Here is a 27,343-nt window from a genome sequence, read left to right on the forward strand (position 1 = left end):
ATTACATAAAAAATGGTTATAATAATAGTGATTAAAAATAGACAATATTTTTAATGATAACATATCATTTGTCTTACTGATATGAATCATTCTAAATAATGTGTTATCTCATTAATTTGTTTTTGTATAAGTATAATTAAGTAAAAGATAGATTGGTTATCTCTTACAGTATATTTAATACATATTAGTTAGGTTAATGATGAACAGGCTACATTAATAGCCTGTTCATTAATAGCCTACATTAATTATACTAGATCTTGGATACCGGTATTCTTTGGTGGTTGGGTTTCAATTAACCACACATCTCAGAATGGTCAAACTAAGACTGTACAAGACTACACTTCATTTACACTCACACATCTCATCCTTATTCATCCTCTGAAGTATTATCTGAAAGGTAATTACTGGAGGCTAAACAGGGAAAGAAAGGCTTCATTAATAATTGATTCCATAGATAATCTAATTAAGAAGGTAAGATATAACTTAATGATTCTACAACAATGAAAAACACATGTGTAACTTTTTGAAAACTAAGAGTGCTACGTATTGCTAAAAGCAAAAGCCAAATTCACATCAAACAAACTGGTTCCCAAAGATTATTTAAGTTAACAATTTCAGTGCCAGTCATTTTGTCCTACGTGTAAGAAATGTTTAGAAAAAAAATTGTATTTCTGTTATTTATTTACCAAATTAAATAATTTTTTTATGATTTTATTCAAATTAACTACTCTACAATATGCATTACTTATTATAACCATACAGTGAAAATCATAATTATCAGTTAGAAAAGATTATTTACATGATATTATATAGTTCAAAATTCTTGAGTTTGCAGGGAAAAATCATACACCAAAAAAAATAACCAGTAGTATACAAGTCACACCATATTGAAGTTCATAAAATTTTGTTTAGTTATAATGAAAAATAACATTTTTATCATAAAAAAGGGGAAAACCCCCCTTTCCCCATTACAACACCAAATAATACAAACTAATCTTAATAGTTCCAATACATATTTCAGACAAAAAAAAACAGTAAAAATTTCTAAAAGTAACTTACTAACAAAAGAAAATATATACACTTGGATGTAAAAAAAATAATGAGTTAACTGGTATACAAAGGATAGCACTTAGTTTGAACACCTCTCTTGCATTTTTTACAAATATAAGACGATTTTTTGTGTTTAACCCCTCCCCCCCGCACAAGGTTGAGTGCTTGTTTCACTACAACACAACAGTTTTATATATATAATTCATTATTGCTATTTTTTTCAATGAGACAAAATGACAGTTCCATACAATCTTGATTGAAAAATGATAATTTAGTTTCATTATTGAATTAAAGATATTTTGGAAATATTTTTTAAATTGATTAGTGTTTGAAATTCAGAAATTAAGATTTATTATTTTATAAACAATGACTATTATAAGAGACGCGCTATTCACGGAAATGAGTTTTTGTTTTACTTCAATTTATTATTCGAAAACAAATTGTATATCGAAAATTTTGGTAAACAAAAGAAAACTTACCACAGTTCAAATACGTAAAATGTTATTTTTTGTATTAATAATAAATAATTAACTTTTATTTATGTACAATAATTAATAACTCAAATATCTTGTTCTATATTCTAATCTAAGAATGAGTAAAAGATTTGAAAGTGGTGCTTGCAAACGCAAGAAAAAGAAGCTACAAGAGTATGAAGCAAAGAAGCTAACACCGATTACTGCTTACATGCATGTGCCAACTAGTACTACTCAGTTGGAAGCAATGCAGCACGTTTTATGTGAGGACACGGCCGTTGCACCAACTCAGAGTGAAAATATGGAACTAATTCAAGAGCAACTTACTGAAAACGAATATACAAATGAGCCATAAGAAAATAATATGAATATTCAGAATTTTTTTCTGACACCTAATGAGAAACACCAAGTTCAAGATATGCAAATTTAGATAGTGATGTCAAATATATGTCTACTGTAACAGATGTTGGCTTGTGGACAAATTTATCGCAAAACGATATATCACATTGGGTAGAGAACGGCCCTTCTCAAGTTCAGTATCACTGTGGACCATTTTTAAATTCTAAGCGAGAATATAATAATCAGTCCAGATTTTGTACAAAAGCAATCTTTTATTCAACAAAAGCCAATGGAGAAAAATATACCCTAGAATGGCTTGTGTACTCTCCCTTAAAAGGCCGCTTTTTTTGTAAACTCTTTCCAAATATTGAATCTTCTGCAACAGTATTAACTTCTGAAGGGTTTAATGATTGGAAAAACTCTGCTATCATTCAAACTCATGAAAATCATAGGAATGCTATGTTAATGTACTTAACAAGAGCAAAAAGGAAAACCTTAACTTCAAAGCTAGAGGAAGAAATAAGAAAAGATCAGCAATACTGGCGTTACGTTTAGAAAGAGTTTTTGCTGTAATTTACACTCTTGCAGAGCGAGGCTTACCATTTAGAGGAGACAATGAAAAGTTTGGAATTCCAAACTTCTGGAAGTTTAGTCTTCTGGAACTAGTAACAAAATTCGATCCATTTTAAGAGATCATATCGATTGATAAGGAAATCCTGGCTCAGGAAAACCTTCATATCTGTCTAAAGCTATATATGTAAGGAAATTATTCAACTTATGGCAAATAAAGTGAAAGACACAATTGTGGCGGAAGTGAAAAATGGCTGGATATTTTAGCTTTTCAGTAGATTCCATTCCTGACATATCTCATACTGATCAGTTGACCTTAATTATTAGATATGTGTCACCTGAAGACAGTTTGCCAACCGAGAGATTTTTAACTTTCCTTGAGCTAAAAGATCACTCAGGGGAAACCATAGCTGATTTAGTATTTAACTATATCACTACTGAACTTGAAATTGATTTCAGAAAATGCCGAGGACAGTCTTATGATAATGCAGCCAATATGGCTGGTAGATACAATGGTATGCAGCAAAAAATTATCGAAAAAAACAAGTTTGCACGATTTGTTTGTTCCATGTGCTGGTCATTCTTTAAATTTAGTAGGTCGTTCAGCTGTTGATTATTGCATTGATGCTGTTAATTTTTTTGGTGTTGTGAACGATGTTTGTATCTTTTTTCGTCTTCCACAAAAAGATGGGCAGTTCTGAAATCACATTTGAAACCTCATTCTAAAGTGCCTAATTATATATCAGACACTAGGTGGGAGGCACACGCAAAAGCTACAGAAGCTATTTTAGAAAATTACAATGTTATCATTGAGTGCATCGGTATGCATTCAATTATTTACATTCAGATAATAATACAAAGGATGATACTAGATTGAGGGCCAACAATCTTTTAGAGAAGATGGAAGGATTTGAATTTTTGTTTATGCTCCATTACTGGAATCGAATACGGAGACATTTTTCAAGAGTAAATAAAATTCTTCAAAGCCATATTTTACTTAGTAGTTGTGCAGATTGGTACAGGTCACGTTTCGATATTTTACATGAAATTAGGGAAGATTTTGATGCACTTAAGCAACAAGCAAGCAAAAAACTCGTTGCCAAATACTGAATACAGAACTGCCAGAAGGACAATAAGAAGTAAAAGGAAAGGGAATTACAAAAATCTGACCCTGATGTCTTAGACGAACTCTCTTCAAGAGATAAATTTAGGATTAAATCATTTATTCCTATATTAGATGCACTAAAATCAAATTTAGGAAGAAGAGCTTCTGTTTATGATGATGTAGTGAAAATATTTTCCTTTCTTGCCAATCTTACATTATGAAAGGTAGAACTTCAAAGAGGTGTTGAGTTATTAATGCAAGATTACCCAGAAGATGTCAACCAAAATCTTACTGAAGAACTATTTCATTTCCACACATACGTGAAACAAACGCATAAGCCTTCAAAAAATTCCACTTTTTTGCATACAAACTTGTATCAAATAATATTCAAAGAAAATATTCAAGTAGCCTTCCTCAATGTGGAATCAATCTTACAGCTGTTTCTCAGTATAATAGTCACTAATTGAACTGGGGAATGGTCATTTTCAAGACTTAAAAATATCAAAAATCAATTAAGAAGCACAATGACCCAGACGAGGTTGTCTTCATTGAGTATTTTGTGCATCGAAAATGAGACCTTCAGAAAAATAGATTTTGATTAACTTATAGAATTCAGTGTGAAAAATTTTAGAAAGAAATTCTTCTAATCTACTATTTCATTTTAAATGTATACTTGGATTGAATCAGTTAAAATGTTAATGTGATATACAATTTGATATTTTCTTTTTGTGATCTGGATTTTGTTTGAATAAAGTTCCATTTTTGGTTTAGTTTAAAGACTTAAAATTCATAATGATTCATACTTTAACTTTAAATGCGAATTATTATGAAATAAATTTGTCTGAATTGAATTTATTTAATTTAACTTGATAGAAAATATGATAATTTTTATTGCTTATTTAATTTTTGTAATCAAAGATTTTCATTATTTGAATTTTTTTTCTTTATAAATGTTGTGTGTTATGTTTGATTAGTTATTGTTACAAGTATTATATATGGTGCGGAGATTAAATGTTCAAATAAGTGTCCTCGACCTTTTTTTATTTATTATTCGTGGCACATTTTTTATAAAGGTTAGTACCGATCACAACATGTTTCAATTAACATATTGATATATATCACAGTAATGATGTATTTTATTATCACTCATGTAATTTACAAACTTAAAAAAGGGAGGTGAAAGGGCTTCCATAAGTGGAATAGCCTAGGGCCTCCTTTCTTCTAAATCTGGCCCTGTACAGAAGTGTGAATGTTTCTAGTCATTGGTCAAATTTCTATCGGCTTTCTCTTTCTAATAAGGTAGTTATTGATGTAATCTGTGACGGTGTTGAATGCTAGGTATAAATTTTTATCGGCTTTCTTTTTCTGATAAAGTAGTTATTGAAGTAAACTCTAAGAGTGTTGAATGTAAGTTGTCATTGTTTAAATTTTTATCGGCTTTTGCTCTCTGATAAGATATTTGCAGAAGTAATCATAGAGGGCGTTGAGTGTTTGGTGTAATCTGAGATACAGAAGAGTGAATGTTTCTAGTCACTGGTTAAATTTTTATAGGCTAACACCCTCTGATAAGATAGTTATTGAAGTAATCTGTGAAGGCGTTGAATGTTAAGTGTAATCTGAGATACGGAAGAGTTAAGGTTTCTTGTCATTGGTTAAATATTTATAGGCTTTCTCTTTCTGATAGAGTAGTTATTGAAGTAAACTCTAAGGGCGTTAAATGTAAGTTGTCATCATTCACACTTCCGTATCTCAGATTACACCTAACACTCAACGCCCCAAGAGGTTACTTCAAAAACTACCTCATCAGAAAGAGAAAGCAGATAAAAATTTAACCAATGACAAGAAACAATCACTCTTCCGTATCTCAGATTACACCTAACATTCAACGCCCTCACAGATTACTTTATGACAAGAAACATTCACTGTTCCGTATCTCAGATTACACCTACCATTCAACGCCCTCACAGATTACTTCAATAACAACCTTATCAGAAAGAGAAAGCTGACAAAAATTTAACCTATCACAAGAAACATTTACTCTTCCAGATCTCAGATTCAACACCCTCACAGATTACTTCAATAACTATCTTATCAGAAAAAGAAATCTGATAAAAATTTAACCAATGACAAGAAACATTCACTCTTCCGTATCTCAGATTACACGTAACAATCAACGTTCTCACAGATTACTTCAATAACTATCTTATCAGAGAGTGTTAGCCAATAAAAATTTAACCAATGGCTAGAAAAATTCACTCTTCTGTATCTCAGATTACACCAAACACTCAACGTCCTCCAAGATTACTTCTGTTACTATCTTATCAGAGAGCGAAAGCCAATAAAAATTTAACCAATGACAAGAAACATTCACTCTTCTGTAACTTAGATGACAACTTATATTCAACGCCCTAGAGTTTACTTCAATAACTACCTTATCAGAAAGAGAAAGCCGATAAAAATTTAACCAATGACATGAATCATTAACTCTTTTGTATCTCATATTACACATAACATTCAACGCAGATTACTTCAATAACTACCTTATCAGAAAAAGAAATCTGTCCTCCTACTTATAAAATATCTGGCTTCTTGCGATTTTTTCTTACTTTCAAAATTAAAGTCAGTGATGAAAGGATGCCATTTTGAGATTATTGATGACATTACAGCAAATTCGTCATGGACCTTAAAGAAGGACCTCAAATGAAGCTATCCAGGACTGCTTCATGAAGTGCAAACACCGCTGGGAAAAGTGTGTGAATAGGGAAGGAGAGTGCTTCGAAGGGGACAAGTACCAATAATCTGTAAAATGAATAATAAAGCTTAAAAAAATTAATGTTGTGTTCTCTGCCTGTTGTACGGGATTTAATCATGAACTCATTAAAGCATCTTGGACGAACAGAATAATAAATGAAATGATTTTAAGCTGGATGGAAAAGGAACTAGAGATTGTGCAAACAGTCAAAATCCAGAACTTCTCCCACTGGGTTACATCATAGTCCAGGCTGGCAGAAGACATCACCACTAAAAAATCAATGAGACAATGGTTTGGTATGTTCAGTAGAATTCTTTTTAGAACAGTGGTGAATAAAATTATAATCCCTAACTTTCACTGAGCAGATAAGGCAGAAGAAGGTTATTTATTTTTTATTTTTAAAAAAAATCTGGCAATACTGCTATAAAGTTTCCTGGAATTTGTATAGGGCTGAAATCTAACCTGCCTACCAATGATATGAATTGAAAATTATTATTATTACCTAATGACCTAACTTATTTTCTTATCAAAAGAAAAATAAGATATTTGTGGAAAAAAGTAAAATGAATTAGTACAAATTTTATTCTATTCTCTAATATTCTGTGTGAATTCTAACAACAGTAGAATGTACTTGTTTTGTTCTAAATTCAGCATGATACTAAATTAATAAAGTGAACATTAAAATAAAATATGAAACTGAATTTTATTGATTGTAATTAACCATGGAAAGTTTAGCCACTACATTAGCAATATAATCCATCCAATATTGAGACAAACATGTTTAACACATTACTGAACTTTCAAAAGCTTCTATTTTACCGCTCTTACGACAACAGACTTAGCTGTATACAAGCATTACCCAGTTGATGAAGTTGGAAACAATGCTGTTGTAGCATTTCTTTTTGGGGTTTTTTTAATTTTACTTCCATTTAAATAATATGTTAAGCTTCAACTAAAAAGTAGAAGTCAATATTATTTTCTTCAGAAAGAAAATCAAATAGTATTTTTGTTTCTATTAACATTATTATGTGCTCATAACTTCTAAACCAGTGGACCAATTTTTAAATTTTATGTTTGCTCCTTATTAAAAGGTTGTACGATTAATTTCCAAACTTTTCAATTTTTTTTCTGGAGAGAAAGAAAATGATTATGAATCATTTAATTACCTTCCCTTAGTATGAATACATTTCTAGATGATTTGATACCTTACCTCTTCCAGATGTTACTAATTACAGTTAAGATCTAATTAAAAATAGTTTTGTCATTACCACAGATGACAGCCATAAGGTCCTGTAGTATGGGTTCCTGAATCATAAACAAATCTTAAATTTTATAATTTGTTCTACTATTGTTACACTTTATCTTGGTCCACAACAAACACATCATACAAAAAGGAAATTTTAGTATGAGTTTGAGTAAAGTAAATTTATTTCTACCCCATTCTTATTTATAAAATTTCAAATACAAGTTTCATGTTAATATTTTCATTAGCCCTACAATTTCCTGAACCTTGGTCAGTTCACTGACCCCGAACAATTATGCGATGATGTTGCAAGTTGTGTCCTAGCTCTCATTTAAGGAGGTCCAACCACAGCTTGGCAATAACAGTAGATTTTTCCATATTCAATAGATATAAATTACATCTAATATTTACATTAATTCTGTATTACAATAGTAATTGATAGCTAAATTTTGTCATTCATTATTTGTTTATTAAGGTGAGACAATAAAAGATCAACAAAATGATCATTACCGCATATTTTTGAGGCAAACAAAAGTTAAATACAAAGTACTTTTATTGGCTCCATGTACATTAATATACACTTATACAAGGAAAGGCTATTTGTTATTATTTTAACATAAGCTTCTAAAATGTAGCAACACAATGTTTTATTGTACAAAAATCAATCAAAAGCTGATAATGTTTTTAATTAAAGGTAAGGCAAGTACACCAAAAACTTTTTTAAGTAAAAAATTTCTGTAAGATGTAAATGGTTTTACCCAATGGAGAATATTTATTGAAAAATAATTCTTACCAATAAGAATGACAGAGTAGTTGAAAATTTAAGTTAGAGATAAGTCTAATATAATAATTTAAGTTGAGGAAATAGGTAACAAATAATTTTAACGCAAAGACCCTATAATAAAAAAAAAAAAATATTATTCAACACATAATAAATAATTTATGTTATTATAGATATTGTACAAACACCAATTATAAACAAATGTAATTTAAAAAATAACAGGGATGATAAATAAAATGGGTGATGAAAATTTCAGTATGAAAGGCAGTATTAAAAGGGCCATAAGAAGAAACAAATTTTAAGGTAATGCCATTCACGAACCACTGAAAACAAAAAAAGAAAAGAATAATTAATAAAATAATTAAAGGCCCTTATTTGATATAATGTCATGCAAATTTTCACATAGATTTAGTTATATAAATAAATATTAAGAGGGACGGTTGAATGTAATAAAACCGGTTGCACACTGGTACATAACAGGAGAATAAAATATCATACAAAGGTGTTTTCCCCTCCTTATGTTATTTCTAAAAAAAATGCTTAAACCCCTTAGGAGATTTGTGTATCATGTTCAACAACAATCCTAGAGCCAATAATTCTGCACTATTATAATGTTCAGCCTCACACTTTACGTGCAACTGGTGAGGTTGTTGTGAAATTGAAATTTGAACCCATTTTGGACACTCTGTACTTGCCAGATTTGAAGCCCTGCAAATTTAATTTTTTCGAAATTAAAGAAGGAAACTAAAAATATTCTTTTCATCAAGGATGATGAACTAGAGCATGCAGTGAGATCATAGATCAAGGAAAGGCAGCCAGCATTCTTTATTAATGGAATGAGAAAACTGGTTCACTATTGGGAAAATGATATGTGTAACTGTAAATGGTGGCTACATGGAAAAATAAATTAGTTTTTGTAGCAAACAACATTTGTTTCAGCTGATTCTGAAGGATTTAGTTTGATTTTTTATTTTTTTTAGTTTATCTGGGTGAAAAATGCATCTCACTCACTTTGTCACTAATCATGCACCATCCACTTTAGAAAACAGATAAGATTGTTGTGCGATTGGTGAAAGGAGGCTGGAAAGCCTCATTTGCCACACCACCAGCGCGCTCGTTGCCTAAAAATCTCAATATGGCTGGGGATCCAGCAAAAGCTCAATGTTATATTACAGTGATTCATTTGCAAAATGACACAATGAATCTCACAGACAACAGTGACTGGAGCACACATCATTAAATATTTCACACCAGTTTGCATAATCTCTCTATCCCTTCCTCACCTGCACTGCGCAGTAATTCTGCAGGTATTCCGTCTTTTCCATGAGCCTTTCTGCCATTCAAATCTTTTAATGCTCTCTTAAATTCAGTTCTCAGTATTGTTTCTCCACTTTCATCCTCTTCTTCCTCTACTACACCAATTGTAATTCATTTCATGATTTCTAATTTATTTCCTCTGTATAACTCTTCAAAATATTCCACCCACCTATCAACCTTTCCTTTCGTATTATAAATTGGTGTACTATCTTTGTTTAACACATTATTAGTACACATCATTAAAATCAGCTGATTTGGTAGTCGAGAGTTCCAGCGTTCAAGTTCTAGTACACATCATTAATCGCTTGTAAAGTACTCATGAAATCTGAGCACACATGAACATGCCAAAAAAAACATGTCATTTGGGCTAAATAAATATTATATACCCGGGTTATATCCGGGTTTTCTAAAATTAATATCCTTGAATAACATGAACATATTTTGAAATCAAATTACATCTTGCTCTATATATATGAGGTGCGACAATAAAGTAATGGGACGGATGTGAAAAAAAATGATGCTTACCGCTTTAGTCATGTTTAGTGTTGTCTCCTTCAAAGTAGTTCCCCTCTGATTGCACACACTTACTCCAGCGCTTCTGCCATTGATTGTAACATTTCTGGAACTCATCTTCTGTAATATCCTCCAAGACCCTCGTCACAGCTTTTTGGACATCTTGTGTTGTTTGAAAATGATGTCCCTTGACCGCCATTTGGCTCTTGGAAATAGAAAAAAGTCGCACGGAGCGATATCTGGTGAATAAGGTGGCTGTGGTAGTACCAAAATTTGTTTTGAGGTTAAAAATTGCTGTACTGACAGAGTAGTATGAGATGGCGCATTATCGTGATGCAGAGTTCAATTATCAGGATTGTTGGCACGGACACGAAGAACTCGTTTACGAAGTCTTTCTAAAATTTCTTTGTAGAAATATTGGTTAACTGTTTATCCAGGAGGCACCCACTCTTTATGAACAATTCCCTTGGAATCGAAGAAGCACACAAGCTTGCGTTTCACTTTTGACTTTGACATGCGAGCTTTTTTTGGTCTGGGTGATCCCTTTGAGCACCATTGCGAACTTTGGCGTTTTGTCTCTGGATCGTATTGAAAAAACCAACCTTCATCACCAGTGATAACACGGCTCAACAAATCTGGATTGATTTCCATTTGCTCTAACAGATCGGCTGCCACATTTTTCCGTGTTTCTCGCTGTTGTTGTGTGGGATTTTTGGGGACCATTTTTGCACAAATCTTTCTCATACCAAGATCTTAGAGTTAATATTAGACGAACCGTTTCTATATTGATGTTGAGTTCTTCTGCAATAATTTTCACGGATAATGTTCGATCAGATCGTACGATTTCATGCACCCTGGTCAAGTTGACATCTGTCCGTGAGGTTGATGGTCGTCCACTGCGGTCTTCATCTTCAACATTCGTTCTACCTTCACTAAAAATGTTATGCCACCGAAAAACTTGAGCTCTTGACATAACCTCCTCTCCAAAAGCCTTCTGAAGCTTACCATAAGTTGTTGTCGCGTTTTCACCCGATTTAATGCAAAAAGAAATGGCATACCATTGCGCAATATTTTGGGGTTTCATTTCTGTGACGAGAGACACAAACACGTGTTCACTTATTACAGCACAACTCACAACTGAGCAGTTGCATCAATGTGCCGCTTGGACTAGAAGTAGCTTATAGACCAAGGACAAAGAGGGTGTGCCTACGCAGGCTGCAGGGTTGCCACATCTTGCAAAGAAAAATCAGTCTCATTACTTTATTGTCGCACCTCGTATATCACGAGTAACAATCCATAGCAAAGTGCTAAAATATCTTTCTTAACCAGATGATTCCAGTCAAATTAAGAATCTGCTACACCCTGAATTTGATTTCAAATTACAACTGAGAAGTGTTATATAGTATTAAACCATTTTTAAAACTTACGGTATAATTATATATCTAATTGGAATCTAGTGACAGTAGTCAAAATGCATGTAATTCTAGTCACAAAAACATGTTTATTTACCACTTTACAAAAGTAAACCAGTAAAAAATCACACCATTTGGTTTGGTGAAAATTTAATTCTTTTTCACTTTGCAATAATTTTCATTTTAATGTGGTCATTACATTCTATAACTTATGATTACTTGCTTTTAAATGTTCCAGCCTGTCTTCAAGTACAGTTACAGTGAATATTTACATTTGTTTTATATTCCACACTTCTTTCCATTACTAAATAATTGGTACTTACGTATTAACGCCACTGCAGCTACAGCTTTATTTAAAAACAAAATAGTCAATCGGATTTCGGTGGAAAATAGGCCGATATAGAGTTAACATAGATTCTAAACAGTCTCTTTATTAATTTTAATAAATGGTTATTTATATTTATTTTATAAATATAATTTTACCAAACTTAACCTACGCTCGCTAACCTTGGCTAATTAACAGGAGTGTTTTGATTATTTAAATAATAAATAATTGCAATAATTACTGAATTTATTAAATAAATACTAAAAAAAAATTACGGTGTTAATTAGTCAAGGTTAGCGAGCGAAGGTTAAGTTTGGTTAAATTATATTTATAAAATAAATAAATATAAATAACCATTTATTAAAATTAATAAAGAGTGTTAATTTTCCACCGAAATCAGATTTACTACTTTGTTTTTAAATAAATCTGTAGCTGCGGTGGCATTAATACGTAAGTACCTAATAATCCCATCAACATATGAACTTTAATTTACAATGTTTACGCCATTGCGTAAAGTTGTTTTATTCCAATAAATTCAAGGTTATGGTTGAGTCTTGTAGTTTACAGGCTTGGTAAATTTATTTTGCATTTTTGTAAGGCTTATCTTATGTGTCCTTTAATATAGGTTGGTTTGGTCTGTTGTTTTCGTTATCAATTTCTCTCAGGCTCCAGTTTTACTTACTGTTGCATCATCATATTGGTGTCAACATATTTCATATCTCGCATTATTTATTGCTGTTTAGTCTTAATATATATATATTATTCTTAAGTGTTTTTGTTCTCACCAATTTCAATATTGTCATAGTTCCTAGAAGTCTATTTCTCTTTGTCTGCCCTGATGTCATTTCTTCAACTTGTGCGTATTCAGAAATTATTTTTATCAGTCTTACGTAATTCTTTAGTGGTCTGCTTGCTTGTAAATTATTTTTGTTTTGACTTCGTTCCCGAATTCCACACGTTTTCTCTAATCGTTCTCATACTAATACTTAGACACTACTCTTGTTGCCAACACACACTCTCTTAGGTCTGCCTAGGTTTGGTTTCCCCCTCTTTTCACTCATGCCATTTTTTTCGGCAGAGTAGATCAGACTTTCACCATGTGAGGTCGACTGTGACCTTTCTCTCTCATACTTAATGTTTTTAAATACTTTCGTCATCTTCGTACTCAGATAAACATTGTGGTATTTCTCTGTCGAAATATTCTCTAGTTCTACTCGTCAGTGTTTCATGATTTCACCGATCTCTATGTTTTGTTTTGCCTCGTTTCTTTGTTAAGTTAATCTTCAAATTCAGTATATTACGTCTCTCTTGAAAGTGCTTCAATCGCTACAAACTGCCAATTCTACCGACGCCGAATCTTCTCCAGCTGCTGATTACATTTTTCATCGATGCAGAATCTCTCCAAACTCATTACTACAAATCTGAGACGCCACATCTTGTTTCAACTTCTAAGCACAAATTGTTACCTCTGTTACACACTATACCAAGGATAAACTGTATGTATATGTGCACTTTAATTTCACGAGTTCATTTTTTACCAATATTCGTGTGTTATTAAGGGATGTTCAAATCCTTCATTATTATTTATAGTAAACAGTTACACAATTAGTAAAATTTGTGAAACATTCAGTTAATCGTACATTATGCTTTTCAATTTCAAGTTTGGTTTAAAAAACCATTTATTCACTTAAGTGCAGTCACGACAGGTGGCTTATATAAGGTTATGTTATTGTTCATGTGCAACATATTTTACGTGCTTACTTATTACAATTTGTTTTTATTGTAATTAACTCTATCATTTAATCTTGTAACTTGTTAATCGCTGAGATTAATTCTTATCTATTCATGAACCGAATTCATATTACTTCTTCTTATATTAATCTAAAGAAAATTACTCCTGATGTGAATTTATGTTTTTGGACTTTGTAATTTCATGTTTTCAAGAAAACTTATTTTCTAAAATGAACTCTATTTATGTTCACTTATTTCAATTTGATTATTGTAATTAACTTTTTTTATACTGGAATATTATTGTGGCCTTTTTTCTATACTAAACTAGAATTACATGCTTTAATTATTTAATGTTGATGATGTTCATAATTCAGAAAAGGCCAGTGCCAATAATAAGATTTACTGTAGTTTATTTGTCTAAGTTAATGACATTTGTTCATTGCTAATTTTTCAATATTACAGCATATGTAAGTAATGCAATAGTTTTCCAGTCATACTATGTTTATTTCATAATCATACAGCTGATATTTCTTATATAGAATTAAGTTATGTTTATTTCATAATTTCTTTTAATCTTTTAAGGTTATGATTTATCATAAGTTCAGTTGTTTTCCAAATTCTTTTGGCAAGTCCAATTTCTTTTGGCAAATATGAGCTGTGTGTACTTTTAATTTTGTTAACTTTACCCAACATACAACATACCGATTTAGCTTTTCTTCAAGCACAGGTTACTTTCTATAATTTGTTTTAAAACTACATATTTTTAACAGATCTATGCAAATAATTTTAATATGTTTTCTAAAATACCACATTTCAATGTTTTCTACTTTTTTTTTATTTTATGGCATTTGCATGAATTTTCTCCCTCTACTCTATAATTAGCAAAATTTAAGTGGAGCAAACATAAATAAATAAATGTTTAACAACTTACACAATAATGTTGTTGATAGGAATGTGGATTAACTTAACAAAAAATCCAATGAAACCCATGATGCAGAAACCAATAGCTGTAGCAACGGCAATTTTTTGGAATTCTGAAATAACAAAACAATAAGAGAAACTTTTTTTAATGGTAATTGTAATTAAAATTCTAGTTTTAAATATAAATAATGTTTTACCAAAAAATTCTTCAGACACAAAATAACTAATAAAACTGAAGATAGAAAGATGATAAATAACATCTCAAAATGACTATAGAAAGTGAAAAAATATTGTCAAACTACCATTCACATCATCTTTGATAATAAGATGGCTGGATAAGTAATATAATTATTTATATCCTGTAAATAATGCACTGTGTGCAAAAACGAAGACATGGAACAACTTGTGGCAACTGGCAATGTGTAACTTGAGTTATCACAAGCACACTAATTAAGTGTGTAAATGATGTCAATACATTCTAAAAATGAGGCAAAAGTGAACTCAGATCACTTAACAAAATTTGAACAATGCACATACATCAAAATCTAAACCTTAGAGGCAAAACTGTCCCAATAATTTATCAATAGTTTTGGGAAGTATTGGTGATGACACTATAGAATATAGCATCGTAAAGCGTTGGCATAAAAAGTTTAGGGGAAGCAGAGGGCATAAAGTAGATGAGCCATGCTCTGGCTGGCTGGCTGTCTACTGCAATAGACAATAGAAGCATCACTACTGTTGCCACAGTGATCAAAAAAGACTGCTGCATGACAGTAAGAAAAATGAAAAATAAAACCTGAATAACAAAAACAACAGTACACACTGTATTTTAACAAAATGTTATGTGTTCAAAAGTTAAAATACTGCAACCAGAAAAGGAAATCAACATCATGTTCCAATCTTGGATGACATTGTGCGCCCACTTATTGTGAGTTTTATCAATATTTTCATTGATTATGCTTGGGGAAATACTTTACCATCAACCATACAGCCTTGATTTGAGTCCACCGAACATTGATCTCCTTCCAAATTTGTAAAAACCACTCTGTCGAACTGGTTTAGCAGTTTGAAAGAGTTATCATCTGCCATGACCTGGAAAATTCAACACCTCAAGAAAGTCTCCTTATAGGAATCCAAAATCTGCCCGGCACTGATGAGCGTGCATTACAGATTGGGGAGAGGGATTATATTGACAGACTGTAAACTTGATTTGGTACACAAATAAATTTCTTTAAATACTGATGAACTGTACATTATTTTTGGAACAAAACTAGTATATGTAAGTAATATGATGCGTAGTATTGCATTATTGTTAACACAGTCTATGATAAAGAGGGCCTAGATCAGACTTCATTAAAAAATAATACAGTTTCAGACAATGAGAAATAATACTAAAACAGAAAATATAAAAGAAAGAAGAGTAGAAGGGAATAATTTATGAGAATGGAACAAGTATTGAGGTATGGAGAACATTAAGAGAATAGGATATAACTGGCGACAGTCAGAGAAAGAGAAATTTTAAGATGACTGATATGCATCTTTTAATTTTTTCAACAGTTCCTGATTGATAACTGTGCAAATGTACAAACTAAATGATAAATTGAGATAATAGGCTTTGTTATCTAAGATTAAATCACTCATACAAAAAGTTTAATTAATAATGTTTTCTACTATATCATTGTAACCTGCACTATGAGTAGCCCAATTATTACAATTAAAACTCAAAATAAGAAAAATTGGATATGAAACTTTATGTGAATTTCTTCAGTGTGCAATTCAGTTCCAGATTTAAAATATAACTTAGAGAAAATTAGAAATAAAATATTACTTACTGAATGTTTAATATAAATTCCTAAACAAAATATGATTCAAAACCAATACACATGTGATTAAACAAGAAATAAAAATGAAATGTCTAGCTGAAAAAAAAAGTATAATGCGAGTAAAAACTGTAAACTAAAATAAATATATGACAATACCACAATTTTCTAAAAAATTAGAATGTGAGAAAAATCAAGTAATAAGTAACAAGGTTAGCAAGGGCAAATAAATTCATCAGCAGGAAGTATCAACATAAACAAAAAAATTATACTATAATTGATATTTACTAGTTATGCTTTCATCCTATAAAAGAACAGATAATAATAATAATAGTATGTCTGTTCAAAAAATAACTGAACATTTTTAATTACATGTCAACAGAGATATTTAGCGATGTGTGGTTGGCAGCACTGTGTTCCGAATCCTCTGTAACCACAGAGGATATCTTGTTATTGTTATCTGAGTGCAACGTGTTTAACTGTAAGTAGCGATTTTCAGGAGCAATGATACGATGTAGAATTTTGCATGAAACTAGGGAAAATATTCACAGAAACATTTCAACTTTTGAAACAAGCTTACAGAGATGATGCTCTAGGTCGTAAGCAATGTTACAAATGGTTTACAAGATTTAAGAGATCGCCAGTCAATTGAAGATGACCCTTGATTAGGAAGGCCTTCGACTTCAACTGATGATACCCATGTTCAGAAAATCAATGATCTGGTGTGTGCAAATCGCCGATTGACTATCAGAGAACTTGCAGAAAGGGTTAGCATCTCAATTAGATCATGACATGACATTTTGACTGAAAAATTGAACGTCCATAGAGTTTCATCAAAGTTTGCTCCTCGTTTGATGTCCGAACAACAGATTGTGGATATTTGTTGGCAACTCTTCAAACAAACCAACTATGATGAAACATTTATGCAAAGGATTATAATGGAAGATGAAAGTTAGGCTTATGGCTGCGACATCGTGACAAAAGTTCTTTTATCACAATGGATTGGCAAAGGATCTCCACGCTTCAAGAAAGCACGTCAGTCTCGATCCTATGTCAAAGTAATGGTCTCTGTTTTTCTTTATTTTAATGGAATTGTGCAATTTGAATTCCTACCTCAAGGTGAAACAGTAAAACATACATATACCAAGGCATTTTACAATGGTTACGTAAAAAAAATCTGCAAAAAGAGACCAAAGTTGTGGTGAGACAACTCATGGTTCCTTCACCATGATAATGCGCCCACAGAATCAGCTTTGTCCCCAAAATCAGATGATTTTTCTCACTCAGCCTCCCTACTTGCCAGACCTGGCTCCATTCATCAGTGATGAAAGAATTTAGTTTTGAGACTATTTAAAACATTAATGGAAATTTGTCACAGACCTTAAAGGTCATTTCAAATGAAGCTATCCAGCACTGCTTTGTGAAGTGATAACCGTTGGGAAAAGTGTGTGAATAGGGGAGGAGAGTACTTTGAAGGGTACAAGGGACAATAATCTGTAAAATTAATGATAAAGGTTAAAAAAATAAAGTCCGGTTGTTTTCTGAACAGACCGCATGTATTTAATATGAAGAAGGAAACTACATGATTCCTTTTGAAAACTTTTTCAGACTGGAATTGATTGCAGGGGGTTAGATTATTATTTATATTTAACCTTGTTTTTTAACCATTGTTATCAGTGTCAGTTGTAGGAAAAAGGAAAAACAGTGATAATTAATTTACATTAAAAAAATTAGTTTCTTTTTAGCTGCTAAGCTAAAATTAAACTATCCAAAATGAGACAAGGATTATATTAGCTCAGTCTGCTACTTGAGGTACAGGATATGTTAAACGGTTTCATATATGTAGTTTATAAAATATAATGTCCTCTTAGGTTTACTAAAATTACATTTTATTTGAAATATTCAAGAAAAATATTATTGCAAGACAAAGTAATTCTGTAAATACCAAAGAAATATTTTGGACCACACCAAAATTAAATCACCCTGATCCTATATAAAACAAACTACTTATTTATATTTGTAACAATACAGACCAAAATCATTAAATTCTAAAAAAAAAATAATTACAAATTGTATGTATATATAATGCAAAAAAATCAAACTTACCTTTCCTGTCAGGTTTTGTACATCTCTTGACTAAACGTAATGAATCCTTAGCAAATTGGCGGCCAGGTTCAATAACTTTGCTTATTTGATCCATTCTGAAAAAATTGCATCTTTAATAAAAAAAAATTTACTTACTAAGCCAACCTTAAAACATCTACCTAATTTAAAAGATTTAGAATAATATCATAAAATGTTTAAATAAGAATAAGGTGTTTTAATAAATAATATTAAATATCTGCTGATACAAAAATTGCTAAAGAAAAAAATAATAAAATAATTACATAAGTTAACATAAAAACAGTTTCATTGCAGTTTGTTAGCATTTATTAATGGCTAATAAACAAATTATATGATGTCAATTAAAATACAATATTATTACTGAATTCCTTAGTGTAGGTTTGATTTTAAAAACTGGAAATTGTTAATCTTATTAAAAATTAAATAAATAATTAATTTGAAGATTCCTTTTAATGGCAAGGGTACTTACTTATTAACGCCACCGCAGCTACAGCTGCTGTTTAGGTTATGTTGACTTCGTGTACTGACAAATCGTACGTATATCAAAACCTAACTAAATATAACTTACACTCGCTTCGCTCGCTAACCATAATATAGCAAGCATAATATATACAACTTATTAATAATATAACCTTAATGTTATAGCACCGAAATCCAATTAATGTTAATCCACCGAAATCCGATTCACTACTTTGTTTTTAAATAAAGCTGTAGCTGCGGTGGCGTTAATACGTACCATGGCAAGTATTACTGTAATAAAAAGACTATTCATATAGAAAAAAAAAGTAAATTAAATATATATAATATATTTATGTAATATTCATTAAGTTTTTAGATGTAGGTTTCTTGATTTAGGGTAAATGAATAGCTGGATTCCATTTTTCAAATCCCAAGTGTACCTGAAGCTGTACTCCTAGGATATGGTTAACACCATATCCTGACTAGGATATGGTGTTAACTGAACCCCAACAAAAATTAGTGGCTGGGGTTAGAGCTGAGGAGCCATTAATGGAGATGTAATTGTTTTGGCAATTCCCTGAACCATCAATCTCCAGGTGGGAAAATTTAGTGGTAAGTAACTATATCATTCTGACACATGATTTGTTAAACAATAAAGTAAAATTTACTGAATCATATGCAACACTATCAGAGAGGATAAAATATTAAACCTAACATTTAATCATTTATATGATTAAATTGTTATTAATACTAAAGTTTCATATTAATGAAAAAACAAATCATTATGCTACTACCTACAAGAAAAGCAACTGATTTCATGGAAGTCTCTTAACATATTTGTACCTGTAAATAAAAACCAATCAATGTTAAGTAGAAGTGATATCTTGTAAAGAAAAAGGTTAAACTTTATAAACGATGTTCAACTGGATGAAGTTAAATAGAATACTTAAATTAAATAAATTTTATATAAAAAGTATTCTTTTACACAATACAATATATAAAATTACATAAAACAGAATGTTGAACTGAACAATTATAACAATATGTTATAACGGATCGATGCAAGATAAAATATTTTAATCAATGAAATAAAGCCCATAACATATAACTACTTTTAAGGTGGTTAAATACATGATCAAATCTTTTCAATTAAATGAATAATACATGAATATAAAAATATAAACATCAATGGGAAGTATATTTAAGATTGCATCTTAAATCATCACTTAAATATTACGATACGCTGGGCTGAACACCCCAAAACGAGATACATCTTAAAGAGGTTAAGTGAAATGCAGTAATTTTAAAACGAACATAGTCTGTTAAAATAAATAATAATTTAATTAGTTTAAGATCAAATATTAATGTTTCTTAATACGTTTGTAGATAGTTCACCGACTAGGTTCATAAACGACAAGAAGCACACAACTAGGAACTAGGCTAATCGAAAAATATATTTCTTTTTAGTATAATAAATTTTTCTTTAATTTAGTTTTATTAGAACTAAAATATAAATAAAAAGAATTTATTTTCTAATAAACTAACTTTAAATTAGATAATATATAAATTAATAAAAGAGAATGATACAAACTTACATAAATTCGCAATAGCGATCTTCTACAAATACTGAAACAACACAAAACAATTTGTAAGGACGTATAACCACCGTTAACGGATACGTGTAACCAACAAAGTCAACAACTGGGCGACGTGTCTGACAATTTGGAGTTATTAGTTAGAAGTAATTTCAATAGGTAGCGTATGTATCTCTCTCTATATTCGCTGAGAAGAAATTTATTTTTACCAAGATTGTGAGTGTAGTATTAAACTCTAGCGTCTTGATTTGAATTAAAATTTTATTGCTATAACGAATCGTCACCTGTAGCTCGCAAGAAGGTAAACAACTAGTTTTTATAATTTAAATACGTTTTTAATGGTAATTGTTAATAATTTTTCTTTTTCAAAAATTTTACGTTGTATAATTATATCAACTGTAAGAGAAAGAATTTAATAAACAGACTAGATTAACGCAAAACAAATGCTGTAGAGGTAAATGTTTCTAATAGAATTTGATTGTTTTTGCTTGCCGGTACCGAATATATCAAATTATAAAACCGTATTTTTTATTTAGTTTTATAAGATTAAATAAAATTAAAGATTTAAATTTAATGAATTTTTGGTATTTTTAATGCATGAAAAATGAGATAATGCAAATTGACCATCAGACATTTACACAAGTCGTTTGTTGATTAGCGCGTTGGATTACAAAGTACAGTTGAGGGATTCATTGAGTTAATGAAGATTTGTGATTTAATATTTTTTAAGTTGTCCAATCCGGTTAAACATGGCATTTTCACAAGCTACAAATCATTCATCTCATCTTCTGAAGCAATACCTAACAGTGGTCCCAGAGGTTTAAAAGTAGTCCAATTTGTTGCTTTTATGTAATGTTTGATCATTATCCAGTTTACTGCATCCAGTTACTGTGAGGTGAATGGTAAAGTTTCATCAAATAATGTGAACATGTTTATATCTACAGTGTAGTATTCAATACAATTCCTCCAATATCCCTCTTAATTACTGCCATCAACTTTTAATTAAATTGATTTACCCATAGGGGAGTTACAACTATATCTTTGCGTTACTTATTTACGGTAATTCTTTTTATATTCCAGCATAATGTGAGACTTTATTTCAGCTGAATTGTTTTTGTTAATGTATTCTATGATCTTGTTATATTAAGTGTATCATTATTTTTTTTTGCTCAATTTTTGTTAGGTTATATGTGATTGCCTTCTGTTTCAGTGTATTGCTGATCTTAAATTCATTATGAAGATCTTTTAAATTAACAAACACAATACATAATATTTGGTGTTTAGTGTATTATTTAACAAATACTAAATGAGTTTCTTGACTTCTTTAAGATGGTTGTGCAACAGCAGAATCTCCTTCTATAAGACTTATAAAGAAGCTACACAATAATTTTGGAAGGATTTTCTGTAAGTATATTTGCAAGCATTAAGAAGATGAGTTGTTTTTAAAGATTTTTATAAATATTGTAGTTAATAAGATAATGTTACTGTAATTATGCAGGATCAGACAGACAAACATAAATAAAATAAACATTTTATTCTGATTGATAAAAAATAATACATTACATAGCTCACTTCAGGAATACTTCAGATATGCTTTTCCATGGTTAAACACATGAAATAATATTAAGCTAAGTATGTGAAGATAACTAAATATAAAAAATAGCTACCAAACAATCCACAATTCATAAGGCATTAATGAAAATTGTTTGAATGCAAATTTATGAATACATTGAATGGGATGCAGAAAAAAAAGTATTAGTATTATTTAAATTAGTATTTAAAAATACTAATTAGTATTATTTAAAAATTTATCAGCAGATAAATTCTGCCAAAAAACCAAACTATTTAAATGGTTGTTGGTTTAAATTTGTAGTTTGATTGTTTCTGTAAAATAAATTTTTTTGTTTTTTAAAAATAAATTGGTGGGTAGATGTTTTTAAATGGTTTGGTAATATATTAAAACAGTAACATAAGCATAATAAGGTCCTTTCTCATAAATTGAAGTATTGGGTTGAGTTATACAAATTCAGTTCTGTTGTATGATCCACCGGGTTGATCTAGTGGTGAACGCGTTTTCGTAAGTCCGCTGATTTAGAAGTCTAGAGTTTCAACATTGAAATCCTGTAAAGGCAGTTACTTTTATACAGATTTGAATGCTAGATTGTGGATACCGCTGTTCTTTGGTGATTGGGTTTCAATTAACCTCACATCTCAAAAGTGGTTGACCTGGGATTGTACAAGACTACACTTACATTCATACATATCATCCTCATTAATCCTCTGAAGTAATACTTGATGGTGATTCCTGGAGGCTAAACAGGAAAAAGGTTCTGATGTCTGGTTTGGGAGAGGTGGATAATGTCATTTTTTTAAGCATAAGTGACTATTTTTTTTTTCACAAAGAAGGATAAATTAATATTTTTAATAAACTGTTATTAAAATATCTCACTAAAAACTAGTAACTTTGTGTTTGAGTTGGGATATCTTAAGGATTACTTATGTATAGTCCTAACTTTTCTTTTACAGAATTCTTTCATTCGTTCCATTTCTCTCCATTCTTCAGTCCATCCACGGCACTTCTTTTTCAGTTCTTCGGAAATTTAAATTCATCCACTAACTAGTTTTCCAAAATACTGTCTGTCAAAATTTGTTTGGAAATATTTAATAATTTTAGATCTTTTTAAATTTCTTTGAACCAGTGTATTTTGATTTTACAAACTCAAATATAATTTTATTTTTATAAAACAGTTTTAATACTGCTACAATGAACTTTAAGTGAAGGTATAAAAAACACTTTACCTTAGTTTGGTTAGATGTGGCACTTGTGTTTCAGTTAGGTTTTGAAATATGAATGTTTCTGAAATGCATGTGACCAAACCTGTTTATTCATTTAGAATAAATAAATTAAGTTTTATTTTGGTACGTTTTTATATCTTGAGTTGCTAATTTAAAAAAAGGCATAAAAACACTTTTCTAAATGAATAAACACAATTTAAATCAAACACATAACCTTCAAATATGTTACCAATAAAAAATATCTTTTAAAGCATAATTCAACCACCAGTATTACAGCCCACCAGTGACATGTAAACACCTAATGCCCAGAATAAACATTGGCTCAGGTTTAAGTAAAGCTTTTAATTTATCTTAACGTGAAATGCCCCACAGCAGATTTAAAATCTGGTTTATACTTTTTAAATGTGATGGTTACATCAACACCAAAATTTAAAAAGACATTTTTTCATGAATTTAATCATACATTCCACTGTAAATCATGAGAGCCAAATAACAAAAGGTGCTATGTAATTAAAAATCATTATTAAAGCAATTAAGCTCCTTATCAATGAAGCAATAAACAATTAACAATTAGAAAATTAAGTTCGGCACATCCTAAAGTTCAAATACTTATGAGTAAACTGAATGTTTTTTCTTATTTAATATTGATTTAATTTTCTTGAAACCTGTGAATGTAAAGTTATACAATTTTTATAAGGTAAAACAAACCCATGATCTAATAGAAATTTACCATCATTTTATTCAGTTACTTTCTTTAGAAATGACACTTAATATTTTAATGATTTAATTTTAATGACAAGATGTCACAAAATTTATCATCCATCCCACTGACAAATGTACACAAATTAAAAAAAAAAGATTTATAATTTCATAAATATTTCTTATGAAATTACAATAAAATATTTTTAAGAAATAAAAAAGACAGGTAAGTTTAGGTAGTGTTCATCACTAAAAACAAGTGGATCAGTCCTGGGGAGATAGCTGGTAAGGAATAGTTCTGGAATTAGTACACTTTACATGACTAACATTAGCCTGGAAGTGTGTTAAATATTTAGTTTAGTAAATGACAGACAGAAAAGGTCGGTAGAAAAATTCTGTTGTACAGTTGATTTTATTGGTAATAAGATGATAAACTTGTAATGTTTTGTATTTTTTTAAGTTATTTACGACAAGCTATTCCTTTTCTTTTATGTATAAATTACTAACTAACAACCATCATAAAGAATTAGCAGTAGACATCATGATCCTGTAAAGTTTTGTGTGATTTTAGACTTTCTTTTTGCAAGCTAATACTTTTTTTTAATGAACAGTTGGCTTCAAATAAATGCCAAAAATGGTTGGCAGACATTTTGGTTGTTTTAGGATCACAGGCTAGCATCCTGGTCCTGTAATGCTTTGTTTGTTTTTATATGTACAGCAAATCTATATAATATTCTTACTTAAAATGTAATTATAAGTATAATTATAATTTCATAATTAACCTAAAATAAAAATCTAAAAAAACTTTCCAGGATTTTTTTGATAGTTAACAAGACTTTTAACGTCTATAAATATTAATAAAAAATTTAATTAAGTGATTGAACGAGGCTAAAAAATAACATCACTTTGAATATTTTGTTTTAACATGGGCTTATTCAATTTTTAAATCATCCTCTGTCATTTTTTTATAAACAATATGTAAAACAATGTTGACATTTATAAATCTCTGCATACTATTTTTATTCTCCTCCGGAATGCCATGCAACACCTGTTCTAATTTAAATTTATCATGAAGTTTTTAAATTTAATTTTTCCTTGATTTTTATAATAAACAAAAAAATTATTGAAATTTTAAAAAAATATATATTTTATATTAAAAAATTTTTATAATTCATGCAGCACAAGTAGCATTTTTATTGCTAATTTAAAAAAAAAAATAGTTTATTTCTAAAAAGTTTAAATTAAAGAGAATATGAAACAATAATAAAAATAGTTTTGTTTACATCAAAAATTAATTTAAATGTCAGGAAAAGATTTTTGAAAGTATATGTTTGGAGTGTCGCTTTATATGGAAGTGAAACTTGGACAATCGGAGTATCTGAGAAGAAAAGATTAGAAGCTTTTGAAATGTGGTGCTATAGGAGAATGTTAAAAATCAGATGGGTGGATAGAGTGACAAATGAAGAGGTATTGCGGCAAATAGATGAAGAAAGAAGCATTTGGAAAAATATAGTTAAAAGAAGCGACAGACTTATAGGCCACATACTAAGGCATCCTGGAATAGTCGCTTTAATATTGGAAGGACAGGTATAAGGAAAAAATTGTATAGGCAGGCCACGTTTGGAATATGTAAAATAAATTGTTAGGGATGTAGTATGTAGAGGGTATACTGAAATGAAACGACTAGCACTAGATAGGGAATCTTGGAGAGCTGCACCAGTCAAATGACTGAAGACAAAAAAAAAAAATAAAAATAGTGTACTAACTTTTAAAGAATAAAAACTGGTTGTCCATTTGTTCAAGTAATTCAAATGATTTATTATTAAAAAATATAAATAAATGACATAAACAAGATATCTTGCTTTATGGACCTCAAAAAACATGATTTTTATTTATTACCCATGATTCTTTAGTGTCACATATATAATCGTATTAAAAAATCCTTCTATCTAGCCATTCAAGCTAGATAGACAAGCTTCTATTTATCAACCAATCACAAAATTTTTAAAAGATCTGGATGTCTATTTGTGATCCAGAAGAACCAATAAAAATAACTATTGATCAATTTTAGATCAATTGTTCGTTAAAAAAAAGATTATTAGCTTGCTGTAAGTATGTAAAATCAAATAAAACTTTACAAGTTCCAGAATATCATCTGTGATCCCAAACTGACCAAAATATCTTGTCAACTGGTTCTTTGTGTTAGTTGAACCAATAATTTATGTAAAAATAAAATAATAACTTGTTATAGATAGATAAAAGATCATACAAAGCATTACAATAATATCAATATACAACATTACAAGTACATCTTATTACCAATAAAATCAACTGATCAACAGCATTTTCCTACTGACCTTTTTTGTCTGCTATTTACTATACTAAAAATTTAATGCACTTCTAGCCTGATATGAATTAGTTATGAAAAGTGTACAAAGAGGGAATAAGTAAAAAGTAAGAGTTCAATATACAATTGCTTGGAGAGTCAGTCTTGCATTTTCAAGCTGAAAAGGTATAGTTTTGAATAATTTTCATATTTTAAACTGTTCTTTTTATTTTTACTACTGTCTTGCTCTCTTGTTTATTTATTAGCTTACACTACACTTCTTTCTTTCTATTTGCCAAGGTTTTTGAATGTCTTTTACATTTTTATTTTGTTTTAAGACTTTTGCTGGTAAAATTTTATTTTGGTAATAAATTAAATTTTTACATGAACACTTGAACACTTTCTTGAAAGATATGTATTATTTAGTGTAATTTATAGTAATTATAATATTATAGCTTTTATTATAACACAGAGCTTACTCCATAACAGATTAAAATACCAAAGGATAATAACTGTATTTTATGTTATTGGGTTATTTAAAAACATCAAAGACGTGAAATCATAGTCACACTCTGAAACGCATCATAATGTCTTGCACTAATAAAATTTTGTCACATTTTGTTTTACCTAGTTTACATTGAAGGTGATAATGTTTATTAAACTGAATAGTCACCTTTATGATCAGTATAAGCAATAAAATAGTTATTTTATGTTTAAATGTTCAATAAGAGTTCAGTGAATCCCAAACTCAGATTCTTCTTCCCATGGTGATAGAATAACTCTGAATTGATTGTAAAATTAAATTGCACTATCTCAAATAACCCTTACACGTAAACTGTATAAGTGGTAGTATTTATGAAAACACTCCTATTTCATTATAGAGTAAATTTATTGTTGTTGACTAAGTGAAGTGAAGCCCTGTTAACTTGACCTGTTGGAAGTTCATCTTTTTTTTGTATGATGTGACTATGGCTGTACATCATTTCTGATTT

The 27,343-nt window shown here is 30.0% G+C and overlaps 2 protein-coding genes and 1 long non-coding RNA gene across 5 annotated transcripts in view; 2 read left to right on the forward strand and 1 right to left on the reverse strand.

Moving 5' to 3' along the window:
- Window positions 1-1,970: 1,970 nt before the first annotated feature.
- LOC142330894 (zinc finger MYM-type protein 5-like) lies at window positions 1,971-2,417 on the forward strand. The gene has a single exon (XM_075376360.1). It carries the CDS (start codon window positions 1,971-1,973, stop codon window positions 2,415-2,417), a length of 447 nt encoding a protein of 148 aa, XP_075232475.1.
- Window positions 2,418-8,430: 6,013 nt separating this feature from the next.
- LOC142331179 (protein transport protein Sec61 subunit gamma) lies at window positions 8,431-20,682 on the reverse strand. Of its 3 annotated transcripts, XM_075376902.1 has the most exons (5): window positions 20,531-20,630; window positions 19,734-19,778; window positions 18,459-18,553; window positions 14,543-14,645; window positions 8,431-8,636 (listed from the first exon to the last, which is right to left on the reverse strand). In XM_075376902.1, exons 3-5 carry the CDS (start codon window positions 18,550-18,552, stop codon window positions 8,627-8,629), a joined length of 207 nt encoding a protein of 68 aa, XP_075233017.1. In that variant the 5' UTR covers window position 18,553; window positions 19,734-19,778; window positions 20,531-20,630; the 3' UTR covers window positions 8,431-8,626. The 3 variants fall into 3 exon arrangements, with proteins under 3 accessions (XP_075233017.1, XP_075233016.1, XP_075233018.1); XM_075376901.1 differs by lacking the exon at window positions 19,734-19,778 and having other exon boundaries at window positions 20,531-20,682; XM_075376903.1 differs by lacking the exons at window positions 8,431-8,636; window positions 19,734-19,778 and having other exon boundaries at window positions 14,539-14,645; window positions 20,531-20,682.
- Window positions 20,683-20,739: 57 nt separating this feature from the next.
- LOC142331180 (uncharacterized) overlaps window positions 20,740-27,343 on the forward strand; it is a 37,715-nt gene continuing 31,111 nt past the window's right edge. The window contains exons 1-2 of the long non-coding RNA XR_012757914.1: window positions 20,740-20,831; window positions 21,741-21,934. This is a non-coding gene — a long non-coding RNA (uncharacterized LOC142331180). The remainder of the gene's footprint in view (window positions 20,832-21,740; window positions 21,935-27,343) is intronic.

Source organism: Lycorma delicatula, chromosome 10, assembly GCF_047948215.1.
Source record: "Lycorma delicatula isolate Av1 chromosome 10, ASM4794821v1, whole genome shotgun sequence".
Lineage (NCBI taxonomy): Eukaryota > Metazoa > Arthropoda > Insecta > Hemiptera > Fulgoridae > Lycorma > Lycorma delicatula.

What these genes read in the sequence shown, in the direction of transcription:
- LOC142330894 (XM_075376360.1), top strand. Translation starts at nt 1,971, where the DNA reads ATGTCTACTGTAACAGATGTTGGCTTGTGGACAAATTTATCGCAAAAC.
- LOC142331179 (XM_075376901.1), bottom strand. Translation starts at nt 18,552, where the DNA reads ATGGATCAAATAAGCAAAGTTATTGAACCTGGCCGCCAATTTGCTAAG. An exon ending in TACAAAACCTGACAGGAAAG is followed by an intron (nt 14,646 to 18,458) that starts GTAAGTTTGATT and finishes TTGTTATTTCAG; the next exon opens with AATTCCAAAAAATTGCCGTT.